Source organism: Protopterus annectens, chromosome 16.part0 (assembly GCF_019279795.1).
Source record: "Protopterus annectens isolate FY-2018-M chromosome 16.part0, PAN1.0, whole genome shotgun sequence".
NCBI lineage: Eukaryota > Metazoa > Chordata > Ceratodontiformes > Protopteridae > Protopterus > Protopterus annectens.
In genome coordinates this window covers 843,748,226-843,774,239 of record NC_056750.1, presented here as the reverse complement: position 1 = coordinate 843,774,239, position 26,014 = coordinate 843,748,226, and the positions used below count along the sequence as shown (strand labels likewise).

The 26,014-nt window shown below is 39.1% G+C and overlaps 1 protein-coding gene across 1 annotated transcript in view; it reads left to right on the top strand.

Annotated features, from left to right (window-relative positions):
- Positions 1-22,178: 22,178 nt before the first annotated feature.
- Positions 22,179-26,014, top strand: part of FAM78A (family with sequence similarity 78 member A) — a 344,683-nt gene continuing 340,847 nt past the window's right edge. The window contains exon 1 of the mRNA XM_044057928.1: positions 22,179-22,887. Coding sequence (XP_043913863.1) covers positions 22,565-22,887 — 323 coding nt within the window. The 5' untranslated portion in view covers positions 22,179-22,564. The remainder of the gene's footprint in view (positions 22,888-26,014) is intronic.

Here is a 26,014-nt window from a genome sequence, read left to right as displayed (position 1 = left end):
GCGGACTCCAAGTCAGACTGCTGACCAGTCACAAGTGGAGTCACACAGGGATCAGTCCTGGGTCCTCTCCAGTTTGGCATCTACTTCTCAGAGGTCCAGGCCAACACAGAGGGACTCTGGCTGACCAAATTCGCAGATGACTGCATGCTGGGAGCCATTATTAACTCACCAAGTGATGTAGACATCCTACAGAAAGGCCTCACTGACACCAATGACTGGTGTCAAAACCATGGCCTTAAGCTTAATGCCAAAAAATGCATCGTCATCCCTTTTGGGAAAAACTCAGTTACCACTATTTACCACATCAGTGGAAGCCCAATGAACACTGAAGGCGTTATAAGAGATCTGGGGACACAGATTGACAGCAACCTCTCCTTCAACCACCACATTGCCATTGTGGTCAGAAAGTCCTTCTATGTAGCACATCTCATTACCAAGGGTTTTGCATCCAGGAAGAAGGAGGTCGTCATCTATCTCTACTCTTCCCTAATTAGACCAATCATCGAGTATAATGCCCCATTTGGCGTGTACCTCCCTAGACACATGCAACAGCTGGAAAGGCCACAAAAGTACCTCACGAAGTGGATCCTAGGCCTTAAACACATGTCCTATATGGACAGACTCAAAAAACTCCAGCTATTCTCTGAGTCATATCATCTACTTAGAGGCGATCACTGCTTGACTTAAAAAGCCATGCCTGACTCAGCTCAGTTAGAAATGCTACATGTAAAGAAATACCAATCCCTCCACACCACATGCTCCACAGACCTCAACATCATTACCACAATCAACAGGACATGGTGGAGGGACAGGTTCATAACCCAGAGACTGCCCATACTCTGGAATAGACTTTCCATACATGACAAGCAGAGCACCTCACTGGCCCTCTTCAAGAAAAATCTTGATGAGTGGATGGGAAATAGAAAGGTCCCCCCAAGAGATCACTCCAGTGGCTGTACTTGATAGAGGCACTGAGAACTACTGTCAGGCGAAATGATGCCAGGGCACTTCTATCAGCTAGGCTTGTAAAGGCTCCAGGACCATTAGCCTAGTACACACCTATGAACCTATGATATACCTTTTACATATCCACAAAACAAACAGCATCAGAATTACTAGATCTAAGGAACTAATTTTTGCTTGTGACATAAATAGGACATATTGGAGAGACAGATATGTACCTCAGATAATTCCCATTCTCTGGAATAGGCTCCCCATTCATGTGAAAAAGAGTTCCTCCCTAACTCTATTCAAGCATAACTTGGACTAGAGGATGGGAAATTGGAAATTCACTCCTGGTCTGGTGCCCATGTCTCTGATGGACAGATGAAGGCTGTAAATCATGTCCTAACTAACATACAGCCCTTATATAAATATCTAAAATACAGTAACTCGATGGACACATTTAAGTTGCACTGTAAGGCTTATGAAAGCCATAGTGGCCATTAGCCTAGTGTATACCTATGATGCATCTAATACAGCATAGTATATACCTATGATACATCTAATACAGCATAGTGTATACCAGTGATACATCTAATACAGCGTAGTGTATACCTATTATACATCTAATACAGCATACTGTATACCTATGATACATCTAATACAGCATAGTATATACCTATGATACATCTAATACAGCGTAGTGTATACCTATGATACACCTAATACAGCTTAGTGTATACCTATGAAACATCTAATACAGCGTAGTATATACCTATGATACATCTAATACAGCATAGTGTATACCTATGATACATCTAATACAGTGTAGTGTATACCTATTATACATCTAATACAGCATACTGTATACCTATGATACATCTAATACAGCATAGTATATACCTATGATACATCTAATACAGCGTAGTGTATACCTATGATACACCTAATACAGCTTAGTGTATACCTATGAAACATCTAATACAGCGTAGTATATACCTATGATACATCTAATACAGCATAGTGTATACCTATGATACATCTAATACAGTGTAGTGTATACCTATTATACATCTAATACAGCATACTGTATACCTATGATACATCTAATACAGCATAGTATATACCTATGATACATCTAATACAGCGTAGTGTATACCTGATACATCTAATACAGCATAGTGTATACCTATGATACATCTGATGCAGCATAGTGTATACCTATTATGCATTTAATACAGCATAGTGTATACCTATGATACATCTAATACACCATAGTGTATCCCTATGATACATCTAATACACCATAGTGTATACCTATGATACATCTAATACAGCATAGTGTATACCTATGATACATCTAATACAGCATAGTTTATACTTATGATACATATAATATGATACATCTAATACAGCATAGTGTGTACCTATGATACATCTAATACAGCATAGTGTATAACTATGATACATTTAATACAGAGTAGTGTATACCTATGATACATTTAATACAGCATAGCATATACCTATGATACATCTCATACAGCATAGTGTATACCTATGATACATTCAATACAGCATAGTGTATACCTATGATACATCTAATAGAGCATAGTGTATTAGTGTATACCTATGATACATCTAATACAGCATAGTGTATACCTATGATACATCTAATTCAGCATACTGTATACCTACAATACATCTAATACAGCGTAGCGTATACCTATGATACATCTAATACAGCGTAGTGTATACCTATGATACATTTAATACAGCATACTGTATACCTATGATACATCTAATACAGAGTAGTGAATACCTATGATGCATTTAATACAGCGTAGTATATACTTATGATACATTTAATACAGCGTAGTGTATACCTATGATATATCTAATACAGCGTAGTGTATACCTATGATACATCTCATACACCATAGTGTATACCTATGATACATCTAATACAGCATAGTTTATATTTATGATACATATAATATGATACATCTAATACAGCATAGTGTGTACCTATGATACATCTAATACAGCATAGTGTATACCTATGATACATTTAATACAGCGTAGCGTATACCTATGATACATTTAATACAGCGCAGCATATACCTATGATACATCTAATACAGCATAGTGTATTCCTATGATACATCTAATACAGCAAGTGTATACCTATGATACATCTAATACAGCAAGTGTATACCTATGATACATCTAATACAACATTGTATATACCTATGATACATTTAATACAGCATAGTGTATACCTATGATACATCTAATACAGCGTAGTGTATACCTATGATACATTTAATACTGCGCACTGTATACCTTTGATACATCTAATACAGCATTTTGTATACCTATGAGACATCTAATACAGCATAGTGTATACCTATGATACATTTAATACAGCATAGTGTATACCTATGATGCATCTAATACAGCCTAGTGTATACCTATGATACATCTAATACAGCATAGTGTATATAGGTTGGGAGGGTGGCTTAATGGCTAAGGTGTTTGCATTACAAACACAAGGTGCAGGGTTTGAGTCTCACAAGGGATAATTGGCTAGGCTTAAAATGGCTCGCAAGGGCGGTTAGCTTAGTACTAAACTATGACCTATGAACCTATGATGCATCTAATACAGCCTAGTGTATACCTATGATGCATCTAATACAGCCTAGTGTATACCTATGATACATCTAATACAGCATAGTGTATACCTATGATGCATCTAATACAGCCTAGTGTATACCTATGATACATTTAATACTGCGTACTGTATACCTATGATACATCTAAAACAGCGTAGTCTATACCTATGATACATCTAACACAGCGTAGTGTATACCTATGATACATTTAATACTGCGTACTGTATACCTATGATACATCTAATACAGCATAGTGTATACCTATGATACATTTACTACAGCATAGTATATATCTATGACACATCTAATACAGCATAGACTTTCCAATTTTTTTTCTTGTCTTATACTTTATTCCTAGATGTCAATATTATTTTTATCTTCTGAAGTATTCCTTACTCAGGTTTTCGTCTCACTGGTCCATATTTAATTGCCAGCCCTTCATCTATTCCCAAATATGTATACACTCCCTATTGCTTAAGTTTCTTTATATTGATATTTTCTTAGTGCTGCAGTTTCCCTTAATAACTGTTGCTTTTGTACATTTATGAAGACCAAATTTAATTATTGTACTACATGAGAAAGTTTTAACCATTTGTAGCTGTGGTTTCACATCGTTATCTGCTGAACTATATGATTTTAAATCATCCACAAAAAAATAAATAAATAGCTGACACAGATATCACTTCAAATTTAGGAGAGCTAGAGTGAAGCAGTCCTGTATGAGAATGGACAGGAACTAGTTAAAATGTGGAACTGAATCCCTTCCCACTTGCAGATCTGTGCATGCCAAGTCAATCTTTTTAAGGCATTTCCACCATCAGTGATGCAAAACTATCCCTAAATGATGGTAATGGTACTGCACAATACATCTGAATGGGATGATGGGAACTTTATAATCACCATGGCTGTACAGTTTTGTGTTTTGTAAAGAAAATATGAATGTGATTCTCTCACTTTATATATTACTGGATTCATTGTTGGATGATATTTTACCACCTTTCAAATTCTTCTTCTCCATCTCCACCTTATCTCCATCTGCACAAATTCTGATACTCCATCTCCACATTTAATAAGGAGATAAATATGTTAATAAGGAGAAATTAATCGTAGGCACTAAACAGCCTGTAATTGCAAAGTACCTTGCTAAGGTAAGGGAAAACAGCTCTTGTACTTTACAAAATGTCCAAGGGTCAGCTTCCAGCGATTTCTCCTGTCCACCTGGTGAATCTGAACATACTGGGGCAATGCAGCAATTGCCTCATGTACACAGACAACTCTCTCCTCCTACCACCCAACACTACAACCTGCGAGAGACGCACTTACATAGCCAAACTGGAAGCAAAGCTCTCTCCACCCAGGATTGTGCTAGACAGTCAAGAAGAGAAGGTTAACACCCGCACTACACTTCAAGCAACACATAGCCCTTCTAAACCCACAGCACTCTCTCGAGGCACTCCTAAAAATGGAGAACACTGATATCTGTGCAGTAACTGAGACCTTGTTCAAAGATCCAGAGAGCACCCCTGCAATACCAGGCTACAACTCTTACCACACTTTTCGACCACCAAACCAGGACCAAAACACTAAAGGTGGAGGAGTGTCCATATTCACCAAGGATATTCACAACACCAGGCTAGTTGCCCAACACAATGCATCTGAAATTCTCCAGGTACAACTAACACTAGGTAGGACTGCAATCCAAATTGTAGCTTGTTGCAGTTCCCCCACCATGCCCCAAGATTCTCACTACACCTTTCTAAACATACTGGAAAATATTACGATACAACCAAACACCCTAATACTGGGTGATTTCAACTACCCTGCTATTAACTGGGAAAACTACTTATGTACCAACACCTTTGCCCAACGGTTCTTGGAATTCATAAATTCCAACACCCTGGATCCTTAGTCCCACCAGAGGCTCCAATATCCTAGACCTGGTCATTACCAACATGGAAAATCGATGTTCCACACCTATGGTCAACCCCTCATTGGTCAGATCTGACCATAAGCTAATCACCCTTGACATCCACATCTCACCCCAACCCCCAGTAAGGAAACCTCCGTAAAAAACTTCTCCAAAGCCAACTTCATGCTACTCAAGTCAGAAGTGACAAACTTCATGACACCCATGTAGACGGGAACTGAAAGTTCGGCTTCTGAATCCTACACTAAGGCACTGTACGAGCACATCCACTCGTGCATGAATCGTGCCATCCCCAATAGAACCAAGATGCACTCCTCCAAAAAAAGGAAGCCAATCTGGTGGTCCCTTGCCATAAACAAACTTTACAACAAAAGGAAGAAACAGTTGCAGAAAAGAGGAAAATCCCAGGATGCAAAAAAACTCCCTTACCAGTCTCAGTAAGAAGCTGAGATCACTCATAAAATCCTCCAAAGCTAGTTATGAAAATAAAATTGCCAAAGATTCCAAAAGACAACCACAAGGCATTCTATAGCTATGTCAAGAATCTAAATGGCAATGCTCAGACCTGCTCTGAGCTACAACAGAATGGCATTAACTATACTGATCCCAAGGATATTGCCAATATCCTGGCAGATCGATTCAGTGCAAACTTCACCCCCCTCTCACCCCCTAAAGGGCCCATCACAATACCGAAAGACTGCCAAATTCTGGCAATAATGGCCACATATGTAAAAAATGCACTCTCCAAAGCTAAGAATACAGCATCCATGAGACCAGATGACAACCCAGACTGTGTACTACATGAACTACAAAATGAACTGGCACCTCACCTAAGTATCATGTTTAATCATAGCCTCACCTCAGGCTTCGTAACCACTGAGTGGTGCACAGCTACATTTATCCCAGTCCACAAGTGGGAATCCAGCTTGGATCCTGGGAACTACCGCCTCATCAGTCTAATGAGCCTGATCAGCAAGGCCATGGAACGTATTATCATAGAACTTGTAAACAAAAACATTGGCAACCTTCAAACACTAAATCCCAGACAGTTTGGGTTCATGAATGGCCGATCTTGTCTCCTAAACCTGATTGACTTCTTCGAATCAGTCTCCAGAGCCGTGGACATGGGTAAGGTGGTCCACACAGCTTATCAGGACCTTGCCAAGGCTTCAACACCACCATCCACTCTGGAATCATAGATAAACTTACTAAGCTGGGCACTAATCCCTATGTCACTCGATGGGTTGCCAACTGGCTTACTGACAGAACCCAGACTGTACAAGTAGCCAACTCCAAATCCAGCTCCACACAAGTGACGAGTGGAGTACCTCAGGGTTCGGTCTTGGGACTGCTCTTGTTTGGCATCTACTTCTCTGAAGTACTGGCCAACACTAAGGGACTCTGGCTAACAAAGTTCACAGATGACTGAAAGCTGGGAGCCATTATTGAATCCCCAAATGATGTGGATATTCTACAAAAGGGCCTTACAAAAACAGATGCTTGGTGCCAGATCCATGGGCTCAAGCTCAATGCCAAGAAATGTACAGTTATCCCTTTTGGGAAAAAACATGCACCCGTGAATTACTACATAGGTGGCCATACACTAAACATTGAAAGTGTGATAAGAGACGTAGGGACACAGGTGGACAGTGGTCTCACCTTCAATAACCACATCGCCATAACAGTCATGAAATCCTTCTGTGTGGCACACCTCATCACTAAGGGCTTTTCATCCAGAAAAAAGGAGGTCATTGTCCCACTATACTCATCCCTCATTAGACCCATTATAGAATACAATGCCCTGTTTGGTATGTACCTCTGAAGACATCTGCAACAACAAGAAAAGCTGCAGAAATACCTCACTAAAAAATTGCAGGCCTAAAGCAGATGCCCTATGCTGACCATCTAAAAAAAACTCCACCTATACTCTGTCACAAATCGTCTACTCAGAGGCAATCTCTGCTTAACATACAAGGTCATGTCAAACCCAGAGCTGTTGGACATGCTACACTTAAAGAAATCCCAATCTCTCAGAGACACATGCTCCAGGGATCTAAACCTTGTCATCACAATGAACAAAACATGCTGGAGGGATAGATTCCTGACCCAGAGACTCCCCAGACTCTGGAATAGACTGACTGCCCATACATGTCAAGCAGAGTGCCTCTTTGGCCCTCTTCAAAAGGAACCTTGATGATTGGATGGGAGATAGGAAATTCACCCTGGGGGATCACATCAGTCACCCTGCTACACAGGGGTTCAAGGAAGTAAATACTGTGGGAAGAAATAGCCAGAGAATTGTGATGGCTAAGCTTGTATAGGCCCTAGCCTAGTACCAACCTATGAACCTATTTGCTCTATGTGCACACATTCTGCTGTATATATACAAATTCTGCTACTCCATCTCCACCTTAACTGTACATATATAAATTCTGCTACTCAATCTTCACTTTTGCTCCATGTGCACAAATTCTACTTATCCATCGCAACCTTATCTCCATGTGCACAAATTCTGCTACTCCATCTCCACATTGGCTCTACGTATACAAATTCTGCTACTCTATCTCCACTTTTGCTCTGTGTCCTCAACTTCTGCTAATCCATCTCCACCTTTGCTCTCTGTTCATAAATTCTGCTACTCTATCTCCACACTTGCTCTATGTGCACAAATTCTGCTACTCCATCTCCACCTTAGCTGTACATATACAGATTCTGTTACTCCATCTCCACCTTAACTGTACATATACAGATTCTGATACTCCATCTCCACCTTAACTGTACATATACAGATTCTGGTACTCCATCTCCAACTTAGCTGTACATATACAGATTCTGCTACTCCATCTCCAACTTAGCTGTACGTATACAGATTCTGCTACTCCATCACCACCTTAGCTGTACATATACAAATTCTGCTACTCCATCTCCATCTTAGCTGAACATATGAAAATTCTGCTACTCCATCTCCACCTTAGCTGTATATATACAAACTCTGCTACTCCATCTCCACCTTAGCTGTACATATACAAACTCTGCTACTCCATCTCCACTTTTTTTCCATGTGCACAAATTCTACTACTCCATCTCCACCTTAGCTGTACATATACAAACTCTGCTACTCCATCTCCACTTTTGTTCCATGTGCAGAAATTCTGTTACTCCATCTCCACCTTTGCTCCGTGTTCACAAATTCTGCTACTCTATCTCCACACTTGCACTATGTGCACAAATTCTGCTACTCCATCACCAACTTAGCTGTACATATACAAACTCTGTTACTCCATCTCCACTTTTGTTCCATGTGCAGAAATTCTGCTACTCCATCTCCACCTTTGCTCTGTATTCACAAATTCTGCTACTCCATCTCCACACTTGCACTATGTGCACAAATTCTGCTACTCCATCTCCACCTTAGCTATATGTATACAAATTCTGCTACTCCATCTCCACATTTGCTCTATGTGCGCAAATTCTGTTACTCCATTTCCACCTTAGCTGTACATATACAGATTCTGCTACTCCATCTTCACCTTAGCTGTACATATACAGATTCTGCTACTCCATCTCCACCTTTGCTGTACGTGTACAAATTCTGCTACTCCATCTCCACCTTTGCTCTTCATTCACAAATTATGGTACTCCATCTGCACCTTAGTTGTATGTACATAAGTTCTGCTACACCATCTCCAACAGGTATTTTGCATCTGAAACACCTTAACATGGAATGACAACATAAACAACCCAAATTCTATAAAAATTAGATTTTATTTTGGCAACAAAGTGAAGTCCAGGCCTTTGCATTGTTTGCAGGTATGGTTTGTACGGTAAAATTGCACAGTTACATAAAAAGTCCCACTTTGGGCATCTGAAAATGTGACAACCCTGTTAATTTATATACACATTCATTGTTTACTCTCTTGTAGTATTTCCTATGGTCTCTACCCATTGGCATTTTGTGAAATTTTGTTCGGTTTCAGATATGCTTCCTAGTTGCAATATTATTATTAACATTATTATTATTATTATTATTATTACTATTATTATTATTATTATGATTATTATTAATACTACAGTGAACTACTTGTTGCTACAGCCCTAGCATCCTTTGCAGCTGCTTGAATGGACATTTCAATCTTCAGTGCTTCATCTAATGGCAAATCTTGCTTTGATAGTGACTATTTTGGTGTATTTCATGGATTTACTATAGGCACTCCAGTCTCAAGAGCAAGAAACACACTGTTTCAAAGCCAGTGACTCCTTGTAGCTATTTCATCATATATACCAGACAGACAAGTCTGTCTTAATAGGTCAGCCACTGCCTTTTAAAATTACCCACCTGGTCTTCACAGAAGGGCCACACAGACAGCCATCTTTTAATTTCCATCTTTCTTTTTTAAAACCTTTATAACTCTATGGCCATTAATGTTATATACTTAAATATTTTTGCAATGTCTGTTCAATATGTTCAACTGATTTTGATTTTACTTTCTTTAGTGCCTATCAAACTGTGCAATAACCCATACTACTGTGTTATATTGCAGTGATGCCTTCTTTGCATCTTCAGTATTAACTTCACAATAAAGTTCCACTCTTTCGGTACACTGTGGCCATTCTATTACAATAATAGTGAAAGTCCTCACACTTCCATATGTTCATAGGTGTGTACTAGGCTAATGGCCCTGGAGCCTTTACAAGCCTAGCCCATAGGATTACCCTGGCATCGTGCCACCCGACCTTAGTTCCCACTGCCTCTGTCGTGTAGAGCCACCGGAGTTATCCCCGGGGTGAATTTTCTATTTCCCATCCACTCATCAAGATTTCTCTTGAAGAGGGCCAGTGAGGTGCTCTGCTTGACATGTATGGGAAGTCTATTTCACAGCATGTGCAGTCTCTGGGTTATGAACCTGTCCCTCCAGCATGTTCTGTTGATTGTGGTAATGAGGTTCAGGTCTCTGGAGGGTGTGGTGTGGAGGGATTGGGATTTCTTCAAAAATTTAACAATGATGGATCTGAGGTTAGGAGAAACTGTTGTTGAAGCAGGTTTTGCTAGTGACCGGTGAGCCCTCTCTATACCGAAGGAAAGGGCTTTAGGAAGATTTAGTGCTGTTGGAAGCCAGTTATTAAGAAACTGTATCATTTCTAACAGAGCTGTGTCAGACATGGCTTTGTAAGTCAAGCAGAGATCACCTCTAACTAGGCAATATGAGACAGAGAATAGTTGGAGTTTTTTAGTCTGTCCATATAAGACAACAGTTTAAAGCCTAGGATCCTCTTTGTGAGGTAATTTTGCAGCCTCTCCAGTTGCTGCAGGTGTTTAGTGAGGTATTCAATGATTGGTCTAATGAGGGAAGAGTAGAGGGAGACAATGGCCTCTTTCTTTCTGGATACAAAACCCTTAGTAATGAGATGTGCCACATAGAAGGACTTCCTGACCACAGTGGCAATGTGGTGGTCAAAAGAGAGGTTGCTGTCAACCTGTGTTCCCAGATCTCTTATAACGCTTGATGTGTTCAGTGAACTACCATCGATGTGATAATTCATGGGAAAAGGGTTTTTTTCAAAGGGGATGACAACATATTTTTTTGGCATTGAGCTTAAGGCCATGATTCTGACACCAGTCGTCAGTCTCAGTGATGCCTTTCTGTAGGATATCAACATCACTTGGGGAGTTAATAATGGCTCCCAACTTGCAATTGTCTGCGAACTTTGTCAGCCAGAGTTCTTTCATGTTGGCTTGGACTTCAGAGAAGTAAATACCAAACAGGAGAGGACCCAGGACCGAACCCTGTGGGACTCCACTTGTGATTGGTTGGCAGTCTGACTTGGAGTCAGCTACTTTCACACTGTGGGTTCTATCTGTGAGCCACCTTTTCTGTACTGTTCTGCACTGATCTAGTCGAGTAAAAATATTTATGAATTGGTATAATGCATGAGAATCCTTGCACAGCAGTGTACTGGAAAGCAGACAGGCCTGGGTTCCATTGCGTCCTTGCACAGCAGTGTACTGGAAAGCAGACAGATCTAGGTTCCATTGCTCATGCCCACAATCTGCCACATTTACATGCGGCTGCCTTGATGCTCACAGAGCAGTGCCACACTTCTAAATCATGAGGCTTTTACTTATTTATTTTTGTGCACACTTCAGAGTTTATCCTCTTGTCACATAACTTTGTCTGTGGAGGTTCACTGATCTATGAATTTAACCTTAAAAACCAGAAAAAATCTCTAGAGCAATTGTATCCCTTCCAAAGTTTCTTCAGTCCTTCCTCTGAAATGGCAAAATGCCAGATATGGAAAGCATAGGATTTTGAAGAACAGCAACCACGGCTGCAGACAGTGAAAAATGAACTTGCTCTGAACCTGTTCAACCCTCAGCATACAGGGGTCATCACTGGGTTGAGGTACAGCAATTAGGTGGGCTACTTGGAGTGCCTCTACCCTGAGTTCAAGGATTGACCTGCTCTCAGAAAAAAACACCAGAGGCCAGCAATTGCAGCTATAAACTATTTAATAGAAATTAACTATAATTCAGGCATGAAATACCACTAAATACATAGTAATCCTGTTCAAACTGGTTTCGGCTTTATAGCCTTCCTCAGTGAAAAAGCATTTCTCTTACACAAAAAACTCATGAATATTTATACATACCACCAACCAATGGAAAGATGGTATAGTCCAACGCTAAGGCTGCTGTTTTAATCCTAATAATATATAATATATATACATAAGTATCATCATCAAAGTTATGTAAACCTTCAATGACCATATATATAAACATATATGGTGAATAATATACATGAAACATAAATCAAAATGAGCAAGACTATACATAAATAGTAACTCACAAATATAAAAATAAAAATGAGCTATAAATATTGTACTGTACTGGGGACATGCTGAGACAAACCATGAAGTCCCCAGTAACATAGAAATGAGTGTGATATAATACCAATAATCAGTAATTCACAAAAACAGGAATGTAATACATAAAGTTGGTCTACAGAATATAATAATGTAATCTTGCAGAATATTGTAAACAAATGTGCTGTGGGCAACACAAAATCCTGAATAATATAATTGGGATAATGAATATGTATCCTAATCTTGATGCACCATATACCTTCTAAATAGTGTATATGAATACAAGGACTATAACTAACTTCCACTAGATTTGAACACACAATTATTCTAATAAACTGGGATATGAACCCGTTTTTATAAAAAAAATATATATGAATAAACACCTATACTGGAAATGATATGTTGATAAACGAAAAAACAAAAAAAGGGGTGAATGATATGTAACTGGAAAATGTAGCCTATGGTAATATAAAAGTGCATAGCTTGGGCTATTTATTTAGATTCATAGTTCATAAACCAATGTAATCCCCACATCTGTAGGCTGGTTCCAATATTTACAGTCAATCCCAATTATAAATGGTCATTAAGGCCAGGGGGAAAAAGAGCCCCAAGGTGAATAATCCAATATTTCTCTTTGTGGTTCAAAATACTGTGCCACCCCTGTTGGTTACTCCTGTCTCCAGTGATTTTATCTATAATCATGAACATGAATTTGGCATTATGGTGTTTAAGCATGTGTCGGTACATAGCATTAGTCTCTTTGTTGTTCCTGATGTCACTTTTATATTCCCCCATCCTGACTCTAAGTGAGCATGATGTTTGCCCTACATAGAATGCTGAACATTGACATGTTGCCAAATATATAACCCAACTGCTACTGCAATTACCAAAAACTCTAAGGTCATACACTCTACTTGTATTTGCACTGGTAAATTGTTTTAATTTACTTACTTGATTACAAGATGCACAATGGCCACATGGAAAAGTGCCCAAAAGTTGGTCTCCAGAAATAGTCATCTGTTTATAGATGGCACCCCCACTTTCTTTGTGCTTATAATGTGAAAACAAGGCTCCTAAGGTTTTGCCCCGTCTATAGAAAAACTGGCATTTGGGGCCCAGAAGATTCCTGAGGTGATCGTTAGCTAATAGTATGTTCCAATTAGCATCAAGAATGCTTCTGATAACTTTGTGGTTTCTACCATATGTAGTAACAAACCTTAATGAAGACTCCTGCTCTGTCAGCTGGCATTTCTTATACTCCAGTAACGTGTTTCTGTCCTGCTTATCTGACCATGTGCTGGCTGACATGATATCGAATCGGTGATATCCCCTTTCCAAAAATCTGTTTTGGAGATCCAATTTGGCTTCCTCAAAATCCCTCTTAGAAGAGCTGATACGTTTAATCCTCAGAAATTGGGATTTAGGTATGTTGCGGATGGTGTGGCGCGGATGCATACTGGATGCATGGAGTAAAGTGTTATATTGTGGATATTTCCTATAGGTTTTAGTACTCAATGTGTGGTCATTATTCCTATAGGCTGTTACATCCAAAAAGTCAATGGTGTTGGAATTGTATGTTATGGTAAATTGTATACCCCAGATATTGCCATTGAGATATTCCACAAACTCCTTCAAATATGTAGAATCAGCACGCCACACCATCCAACAATCATCTAGGTATCTGTGCCATATATCAATTTCCACCATATATATATTATGAAGTGAATTGTATATCAAGCATTCTTCAAAGTATGTCATAAATAGATTGGCGTATATGGGGGCAAAGGATGCCCCCATAGCAGTACCTTGAAGTTGCCAATAGCATTCTCCTTGAAAGTAAAAAAACATTCTTATTAAGCAGATGTTCAGCCATGCAAATGATCAGTGTGTTAAGACCTGGCAGATATAGGTTAGAATGTTCTAACCAATATTGTAGCGCCTGTAACCCTGCCCAATGGGGTATGCTGGTATATAATGATTTAACATCCAACGTGCACATAAGCCAATGTGGTTCAAGTTGAGTATCTTGTATGATTTGTAAAAACTGAGTGGTGTCCTGTAATCTGGCCCTAACCACTTTTAATAACGGTTTAAGATGTTGTGTCAAAAACATAGAAAGTGGTTCTGTGAGAGAACCAATACCTGACACAATTGGTCTACCAAGTGGTTTTAAAATAGATTTGTGTATTTTGGGAAGCAGGTACAGAATTTGTTTTTGGGGGTCCATCACAGTTAGATGTTTAACCGTGTTTTGAGTAATAATGCCTTCTTCCTCCGCCAGATTCAAAAATGTGTCAATTTCTTTTTTGAAATTGGTAGTGGGATCTATTGACACGTGCATATAACATCTGGTATCTGATAATTGTTCCAAACCTTCTTTAAGATAATAACTCATGTTCAAAATCACAACCACCCCTCCTTTGTCGGCCGGTAGTATTGCTATATTATGATTATTCCTTAATTCTGCTAAAGCCATTTTTTCAGATGAAGAGATGTCCTGGCCTATGATTTGTGATTCAAAATGTGGGAAATGTAAATCCCTTAAAACAGATTGTTGAAAAATGGACACATGTTTGTTCATTGGGGGTTGGAATTGAGATTTATGAAATTTGAAATCATTAGATCTTTGAGATATTTGTGAAGTTTGATCTGAAAAAAATTTTTCAGATTAAGGTTACGACAGAAATTCATAACATCAGACACAATGTTACATTCATCACAAAAAAAACTTGGTACAAATCCCAAACCTTTATTCAGAAACTCCTGTCGTTCGTTAGTCAAAATTACATCAGACAAATTTAACACATTTTTGTATTTGGGTTCTATTGTCTCAAGAGGGTTTCTATCAATCCCTCTACCGAATCTGTTCTGCTTCCCATGTCGATGTTTGTGGCCACCCCGCCGCCTTTTTCCCCTTCTAAAGGGTGTGCAGAGTTGGACCTTTTTCACATTGGTGACTCTTGGAACTGGGCATTTTCACTATCGGTGTAGGAGGATTCCTCCCCCGAAGTACTGGCCTTAACGACCATTTATAATTGGGATTGACTGTAAATACTGGAACCAGCCTATAGATGTGGGGATTACATTGGTTTATGAACTATGAATCTAAATAAATTAATAGCCCAAGCTATGCACTTTTATATTACCATAGGCTACATTGTCCAGTTACATATCATTAACCCCTTTTTTTGTTTTTTTGTTTATCATCATATCATTGCCAGTACAGGTGTTTATTCATATATATTATTTTATCAAAACGGGTTCATATTCCAGTTTATTAGAATAATTGTGTGTTCAAATCTAGTGGAAGTCAGTTATAGTCCTTGTATTCATATACACTATTTAGAAGGTATATGGTGCGTCAAGATTAGGATACATATTCATTATCCCAATTATATTATTCAGGATTTTGTGCTGCCCACAGCACATTTGTTTACAATATTCTGCAAGATTACATTATTATATTCTGTAGACCAACTTTATGTATTACATTCCTGTTTTTGTGAATTACTTATTATTGGTATTATATCATACTCATTTCTATGTTACTGGGGACTTTATGGTTTGTCTCAGCATGTCCCCAGTACAGTACAATATTTATAGCTCATTTTTATTTTTATATTTGTGAGTTACTATTTATGTATAGTCTTGCTCATTTTGATTTATGTTTCATATATATTATTCACCATATATGTTAATATATATGGTCAATGGTGGTTTACATAACTTTGATGATGATACTTATGTATATACATTATATATTATTAGGATTAAAACAGCAGCCTTAGGGTTGCACTATACCATCTTTCCATTGGTTGGTGGTATGTATAAATATTCATGAGTTTTTTGTGTAAGAGAAATGCTTTTTCACTGAGGAAGGCTGTAAAGCCGAAACCAGTTTGAACAGGATTACTATGTATTTAGTGGCATTTCATGCCTGAATTATAGTTAATTTCTATTAAATAGTTTATAGCTGCAATTGCTGGCCTCTAGTGTTTTTTTCGATTGTGGTTTGGCCGGGCATACCGTACTGGCGAGGCGTGGAGTTTACATTGACCTGCTCTCAGACCTGCTTGCTTGCACAAGCTAACTGCTGTTCTCTGATCCAATGTCCATGAAACAGGAGTGACTTAGCTCTACCCACATAAAATGCCTTTGCATACAAAACCTCACTTGCAGAAGGCAAGCAAGCAAGTTTAGCATCACCATCATCATTCTTTCCTCACCTCCTACCAGCTCCAGCAAGTGCCCACGCGACTAGCTGAATTTGGGCCATGTGGGTCATAGTCAGAGCTTTATCCATCTGCACCATGTGAGATTGCTGAGCAGAGAAGCTTTTTAAAATCAGAATCCCTTTAGTTATCATTTGCACAATTTTAACCAATATGCAATAGGTCTATAAATTCCACAAATACTGGATGATTTTACACAATCACCTCTCTGCAACTGTTAAACAGTTATTCTCATTTATCAAACAAATTCCATAACTGTAATTGTTGAAATGTTTGTTGTTTCTCAATGTATTGTGCTTTATTTATTTATTGGGACAGTGTTTGATCACAGGCACACGAATAATAAACTCAAACTTGAACAGGGTCAAATACTTCAGGTACTTACAACTGTCTGATATCACATCACTAGACACCAGCATCACCACAATGAATCATCATATCTTTACACATTATCCAAGTTCCAACAAATGTGCCAGCTTAATTCCAAAGTGCATGCAACTATCGTTTTCAGTTTCCTTTTTAATCGCTGTATGTTTAAAAGACTTAAACTAAAATAACTAAACTAAAAACTCCAATGTGATATTCACCCTAACCCAGGCCCTAACCATAACATCCCCTCCTAACAAACAGTTCCCTCCCGACTCCTGTTCTTCATCAATCCAACACCACACTGATACTACTACATATAGTTTCTTACCTGTCACCAGTGACTCAGATCTTCTTTTAATCAATTTCAATCTCAGACGTTTTGCAAATAAAATCTCTGAATTTCATGCTACCTTGGCCACCTACTTACCAGACATTGCAGTCATAATAGAAACCTGGTTAAAGCCCCACATCAGGGACTCTGAAATTACAACAATATTATAAGACAGGATAGACTAAACAAATGTGGTGGGGTGTAGCTATTATGTTTAAAGACTCTGTTAAACTTGAAAACCTAAATTGTAATCCACCTGACTTTCCAACTGCTGAAACTCTAACTACACACTTCCAAATTAATTCTCACAAAGTTATTATCATTGCCATCTACCTCCCTCCTGGCAACAACCTTTCTAGTATAGAATCCCTCCTGTCCTGGTCATCCTTCTCTCTAAACCATGAAACCTTCATCATGGGTGATTTCAACCTTGACGGGCTCACCTGCTCCTCCAACATTATTAACTTATACAACTTCACCCAAACAATAAACTATCCCACCTGCACCGACAAACACTCCAATAAAAATCATTACCGGACTAGATATTGACCGATAAGCCAAACCTGGGGTACCAATCTGGCTTCCTACCAGCCACACTAAGTGACCATGCCTCTACATTTCTAGTCAGAAAAAGAATACAAATTCAAACCAATATCCCTTTCAAATATACCCGCAGCAAAAATAATTTTTCCCCTGATACATTCAATACACTTCTACAACACAGTGATTGCTCTCTATTAAAAAACCTACAACTAGATTATACAGTAGAATACGTCAACAGCCAATTTCTGGCCATATTAGATAACCTTACCGCCTCCAGGAAAATACGGCACAAATCCAAACAACTACCATGATTATGTAACAAGACTAAGACTATACTGAAACAAAGGGCTAGAGCCTGGTCACTATACCACGTGATCAAAGACAAAACGGATTACACCTTGTATCAGCAACTGAGAAATCAAGCTAAGGAAAAAGTCGTACATGATAAACAAAACTACTTCCTAACCTGCCAACAAAAATACCAGCACAACCCACAAAAGTTCAGGCAAAATATCGACCACCTTCTTAAGCCAGGTAAAGCCTTCACTACTATTCCTCTCACTACGAATACCGCTGAGCCCATAGCACCACAGTTCAACTCACACTTCATCAATTTTATCACTTCACTCTTAGATGGCAAAGAAAACCTACCACTCTCAGTCCCCAACCACTGAAAACACTAGCTCTTTCTCCTTTAAACCCATTCCAACTACTTACACTACGAAACTCCAAAATAAACAAAAACCCTGCTGTCTGACAGCAGACTGTCCACCCAACACATTTCTAACACTAGCTGCTCCATCCATCGCATACCCCATATCCGTACTAATAAATCGCTTTATCTCAGAACAATATATACCCATCCTTTGGAGGATTTCCCACATCATACTCCTCCATAAGGGTGGCCCCTCTAGAGATATTGCACACTACAGTCCATCCTATTGCCGTCCTCTCTCCCTTAGCTAAAATCTTAGAGAAATGTATTCACCAACAACTCATGAATCATCTCACTTCCAATAACCTACTAACCAGCTCTCAGTGCGGTTTAAACTGAAACATGGTACTAACACAGCTTTAATAACCTTTACAGATACTATTCACCACTTAAATAATGATGGACAGCTACTCTCATCTATTTTCCTGGAGATGTCAAAAGCTTTTGATACTGTATCCCATCAGCTGCTACTCAACAAATTTGTCACTTATAACTTTAATACTTCATCCCTGACATGGTTCCACAGTTAGCTAACTAACTGACAAAGGTTACAAAATGGGAGAACCACCTCTTCCCACTATTACCAGTCACCACAGCAGTACCCCAAGGATCCATACTTGGGCCCCTCCTTTTTGTCATATTCACCAAAAACCTATATTCTGCCACCCAACATGCCACTATCATCCAATATGCAGACAATTCCTCTCTTATCTGTTCAGCTCAGTTCTCCCCAAGAACTTCAACAAAAAATGCAAACAGCTTTCCAAGACATCGAAAATTACCTCACCAGCCATAGATTCATCCTCAGTCCTAATAAGACCAAGCTAATGATCTTCACTAACAATTCATCCAACCCCAGCTCACGACCTCCCTCTCTATATACACTCCTCAAATGGTACAACAATTGAACCCACAAATCATTCCAAGCTGCTTGAAGTTACTGTAGATGATAGGTTAAAATTTGACAAGCACATCTCCCCAAAAAAGTCCACTCAAAACTTGGAGCTCTCTACAGGGTCAAACTGGTTTTGTATTAGAACATTACCCCACCGCGATTTTCTTGCAGGTATGGGCATGGCCTACATGATTGACAGGGCATGCAGATTACCCACTGACATGGTGAATATTCATTGTTGCCCACAAGATGAACATGAAGTAATTTACAGTGGCACACTTTGCAAATGTAATTCCTAATCTACAGTTGGTATGAAACACGGTTTTGTATTGGAACATCACCCCAACAAGGTTTCTGCGGAGGAAATGAATTTGTGGAGGATGAAAAACACTATTTTCAGGTAACTGCAACAGTGAATTACTTCAAGAAATGCCAAAACCCGTACCATAACCCCGGCATCCAGTAATTGCTTTAGCGAGGGGGCACCCCCCACCTTTCTGTAAACATATTTCTGGAGATAAAGCAACAAGCAATAATCTGGGGCAGTGGGACAATAAATACATTAAATAAATGCAGTAAGAAAGACCTCCCAGAAAGGTCGCCACCCACACCCCGCACCTTTACAGAACTGTAATTTTAAGTCTGTTTAGTAGTGTAATAGTTTGTATACATGCAGCATATTATGCGTTCGCATCTCTCACCCTTTAAAGAATTGTAATTTTAAGTGTAATAGTGTACTGCTTTTTATAAATCCAGCATTTTCTGTGTTTGAATAATCCAATAAGTGCACCGACGGAGTAAATGCTACTCTGCAATAAAACAAGCCAGTCAATAATGTAAGATAAAGCAGAAGTAGCAAACAGATGACCAACTGCAACCAAGCCAGCATATATCAACTCTTTCAGTATTCTTCAAAAACAAAGTCCAAGTTGAAATAATATAAACTATTTATTGAGACAGGTTAGCGCTTTCAACGGAATGTCTTCTTCAGACCTATGACTTGGACTTTGTTTTTGAAGAATACTGAAAGAGTTGATATATGCTGGCTTGGTTGCAGTTGGTCATCTGTTTGCTACTTCTGCTTTTTCTTACATTTTCTGTGTTTGTTTGAATAGGTAATAGAATACATAAAAGTTTTTGATCACTGGAAATTGGGACTGCTGTTGTGTCACAATCCTGGTACCAGGAGATAACAATCCTGGTACCAGGAAATAAGGGTGAAAAGGGTTTTAATTGAAATAATTGCAATGCTTTGCATATTCATTTTTCCAATTATGGTCTTCCGATGTTTATTCAAAGCACTTTAAACGTTATGCTCAGAGTAGTGGGTGGGGTTTTGGGTGGTCCTTGCTACTGTGCATCTGGTGGGGTAATGTTCTAATACAAAAACCGTCAAACCTTTCCTTACACATCAAGCTAGACTAGCCACTGCAAGATCTCATCTGCTACATACCCTCTACTGCTCACAGATCTTCACCAACCTACACAGGGCAGGCCTTAACAATCTTTAATCTTGTTACAATAAAATTGCTAAGTTTGCAACCAATCAACCCCATAAAACTCATCACTGCTCAGTACTTCAACAACTCAGCTACCTGTTAGCACTAAACCAACTTTCAACTGCCCATAAAGTCATTTATAACCCCACTGACTGCCCTGCACTATCAAACCTAGTCCAACCTAACATCAACAGTAGGCCCCTTAAGTCATCCAACAAACTAATACTAAAAGTAACCCAGTCTCACAACAGTTATGGCAATTCCCTCTATTCCTAGATAATAGCCAAGGCCTAGAATAATCTTCCCCTGTACATCCAAAAAAAAATTCTACCTTGCCCTCATTCAAATCAACCCTGAAAGATTATCTCAGTAGTAACTGGCTCTGCCCCTGTACTGATCCTGGCTAGTTTCCTTACCCCTTACTGCACATTTCTATTTACAAATATATTGCTGCAGTTGCTTATAACCTCACTGCTTTCTCCAAACGAACTGCTTATTTTACTGTGAGATTTTCTTGTTGACTTACTCTCTGTATGTTTTAATATGTACGCTTGTTTAACTGTACACCTTGTATAATTTCTGGTTTATACTTTGTATACCATGTAAATATTTGCTAAACGTATCCTTGTAAAAACAATGCATAACTAACTACTAGTACTTTTTACAAAGTGCAACAGTACTGGAGCCCCCACCCCCCACTCGAGGTCTCCGCTGAAGACAGGCTTCCAACCCAGTCGGACACTACCCGGTTAAGTACAAATGTAAATAAATAATAATATGCAGAATGGCTGATATCGTATTTACTATCTAATCCATGTTGTTAATCTTATACCCTAATAGTATTGAATTTATGCCATTCTTCTATCATTTACTCTGTAATTTATAAAATCCGGCGTCGCTGAAATGGATGTTTGAGGTCCACTGCGCAACGCTAAAAATAAAATAAAAAATAAATAAATATGCACGTAGCTGACACTTGGAAAAAGAAGGTACAAGGCGTGAACTACGCATACGTGTAGTGTACACACACACGCACACACACACCAAACTGTTTCTCACTATGCTACAATTACTAAAGGGACCCTTTAAAACAGACAAAAAACATCTTGCAAAGGCAATAAGTATTACAGCGTGCTTAGGCAGCAGCAAACTTCCGTGTGAGTGGCAAAAATATGTTTCATGTCACCTCGCCAGCTGCAACTTCGTATTTGATTTTATTTCCTTTTTTTCCATTTTTAGCTTTTTCCTCCAGAACTTGCCTGCACACATCGGCTGGTTTTGTTCTCTGTATGTTCGGTAAGACACAAGCTGTTGAAATGCACAGCCAATAAAATAATCCACCACGGGTAGAGAGACTTCATTCCTGATTTAGCAGCTTCAGTGCTCGAAGCCAGACTTTCGTACTGCTACAAAAAGTTGCAAAAGAGGCTCGCCCGGCGGCGCGCGCGGCCGCACATGCACATCTCCCGCGCGTGCGTCTCAGAGTCTGCATACGCTGAGTGCTGCTGCTGCCTTCATCTTTCTGCATGTCCAGGAATTACCAATTACTTACATAAATGAAACGACGCTCTTGTTTCAATGCATTATTTTTTACAGACCTGCTACAATTGTCTTTTCATTGCTTCAACTCTGACTGAAATGGGATGTATTCAAAGTATTGGATGCAAATCCAAAGTGTTTCGAGAAAACATTCTGGTGACTGAAGTCAAGGCGTCAATAGACACCAGCCCTACCAGCATTGATGAGACCTCCAATGTGGTCCTCCGGTACCGGACCCCTCACTTCCGCGCATCAGCCCAGGTTCTGGTGCCCCCTATAAGCTGCAGAGAGACTTGGGTGGTGGGATGGATTCAGGCATGTAACCACATGGAGTTCTATAACCAGTACGGAGAACAGGGAAAGTAAGTACTGTGTACACTGGTTATACATATAAATGTACTGTGGAGAGGATACGGCATTGCAGCTCTGTGCACTTCCTTACATAATTTTAGAAACGCTCAGAAAACACTGCAGTATGCATTTAATGAAAATATAAAGGGTGGTTTGAATTTAAATATGTACCTACCAATGTCTTCATTATTAGATTTCAAAGACACGGGGAAAAAAAAAAAAATATATATATATATATATATATATATATATATATATATATATGTGTGTGTGTGTGTGTGTGTGTGTGTGTGTGTGTATGTAGACTTAGAATCATAGAATCGGTATTTTGCTGGCTGTACTTTTAGAAATGATGTCCTTGTACTTTTTGTCATTAAATGCCAAGTAACAAGTATATTCACTGTCTGCAGTCCGTTAGATTTGGTGCAGTGTAGCAGTCTGATTCCGGGAAAAGCATTTACTCTGAAATGTGTTTTATCAGCGGAATAACTGTGGCTTTCTATGATTCGGTGCAATGTATTAAGGAAACCCCCACCCTCGTATCAAACTGACTCTGACTAGGTGCAGAAATTAATAACCAGTGTAGCAGTGGGTACTATCCCTTAACCGTAAATTGGTACTTTTTACTTCATGTTAATGCTCAGGTAGGAATGTAGTGAATAACACCTGTAAATAAGGGTGCTATTGAAGAAGGTTAGAGCTCACCTAACTTTGTTCCCCTCCCCACAAATGCTGCGACCCCGAAGGATAGTTGTATTACTGGGGAGGGGGTGCACACTCAGGGCAGACTTGATAGAAATCCTTTGGGGAACCGGAGAGCTAACTTAAGCCAGTGTTAGATGAGTCCTTCTTCTTTCGGCTTTTCCCGGTTAGGGGTCACCACAGCGGATAAGTCCTAATACACACACACACACACACACTACATGCACACTGGTAATGTAGAACAGACAGCATAAGAAGACAGGTCAGAAATAAGCAAGTGCAGAACGTGGGATAGGTTTAGTATCTGTTCTAACTTATTATTTTTCATACACAGATACACTGCAATGCTTAGGAAATGAGGTATCACATAAAGTAGTTGTTAAGCCACGGACAGTCTTGTTTGCTTATTAGCTAACGCACGCAGTACCTGCTCGTGCTAGTTCCACGGTAAATATGTTTTGTTTTATTTTTTAAGTTGCCGGTATGAAGTGGCAGTTGGCTTCCGTTGCACTGCGCACGCGCGCACTTCGCGCGTGCTACAGTAATTACACACAGCGCACGCAGATTCCAGCGAGGTCTGTTAACTGTAATGAATGCATCGCTATTTAACATATCATACCACTTGGGGTACTAGTAGTCACAGCTGAAATGCAAAACTCTTTACACCAGAAAGTGCAGGAACCTCAAACACTTCTTAGGCTTTAAGCAGGAATGTCGATTGTGCAGAAATGTTTGCAAATAGCTAGTTCACACTTACTGAAAAGATGATCATGTTTTCACATTTTTGTTGTCTTATTGAAAAGGTTTAGTGTTTTTTTCCCTTAAGGATGAAGATTTATGATGGAAAGAAACTGCAGGTAGTTGCTGTACTAAGCTCAATAATTTTGATAAAGGTAACTAACTACCTGCAGGCGCGGTTAAACATTGTTAATCGTGGTACCCTCTCTTAGTGGGGCGTCCCGAAGCTGTTACGTGAACGAGAGGTAATAATGCAATATTGATTGTTTGTTTAAATGCCAAATACCTTTAGGATGGGAATAAATACTGAATATCCTCAGTAAAGGATTGCAGACTTTCCGAATATATCAAATGTATGCCAGGTAAAAGCATGTGCAACATTTGCATGTGTCCTGTAGAATAAATTAATACTTTTGAAACCTGAAGTAATACAATATAAAGGAAAGAAATTAAGGGATTTCGGTGGGCCTGCTCTGAAGAAAAGAATAAAATAGGAGTTGCTAGAAATTCCAGGTTATCCCACATAAGTATGCACAGGGTGGAAGAAAGGGCTTGGAAAGGAACAACAGGAATGAAATAAACTTGAGAAAGGAGTGATACCGATTTATTAAACTACAAAGCTAAACAAATAGATTAAATAGAGCAAAAATCAAAACTTCAAATAAAAAGCCATTGATTAAAATATCGAAGAGCTGAAACTAGAACAAAATCTGCCCGTGTCATGGCAGAGGTCCAGAAACAATTGTAATTGTCATACAAGCATTTTTCTAAAGTTATTGGAAATAAGTATGTGGATGGGGAAAGTTGTTGAACACCTGCTCAAAAGCCAGTCACCCTTTTACAGTCAAGAAAAATATGAGCCGAGTCTTCCAAGCCCTGGCAGTCTGACCTAAAACAACAACGTAGATTTAAAGGTCTGTAAACTAGAGAAGCACACTCTCCTGTGGTGCAGAGGTTTGCCCCTAGTTACTGACCTCCTGTATGCCCTGTACAGCCTGAGCTTTAGGTTCATACTAGGCTAACTTCCCCCGTGGGCCATTTAATGCCTAGCCAGTTACCCCATGTGAGAATCGAACCTTGCACCGTGTGTCTGTAAGGTAAACACTTTAACCATCATGCCATCCTCCCACCTGGTAATCACCTTATATACCACCTGGTACCTTTCTCCTGGTAACCACCTTATTCGGACTACTGTGTGAGCAGGTTAGGCATGCAGAAAGGTAAAGAGGCAGAAGCTGGCTTCACATATATTGCAGTGGATCAGATGGTGGAATAATATACTTCTGAATGAATTGGTGGGAATAATAAGTAGGTGAATCCAAGCTAGACAGGACAGAAAAATCCATTGCAAAAGTATGGTGTTCATGTATAGTTAAAAAATGTAATTAAAATGTTGATTACTGTGTCAAGGACAAGATGTAAAACAGCATAGTTCTGGTAGAATATCGGACTGCAATAAGAAAACATAAAACCTAATGCAGTAACATAGCTCTCAACTGCTTAGCTTTTTGCAGAATGTCCAGATTTATGACTCATATTTTTGGTCAGTTTCTCATAAGTTGTAGTTTTCTGGCAGCAATCCACTTGCAAATCATTGAGGACTGAAGTCAGAAAACAATGGCAGACATTTGATTTTTAGACTTAACATCCTTCAGAAAATTCATGCTAATGCAAAACCAATTATTATATCAACTTTCT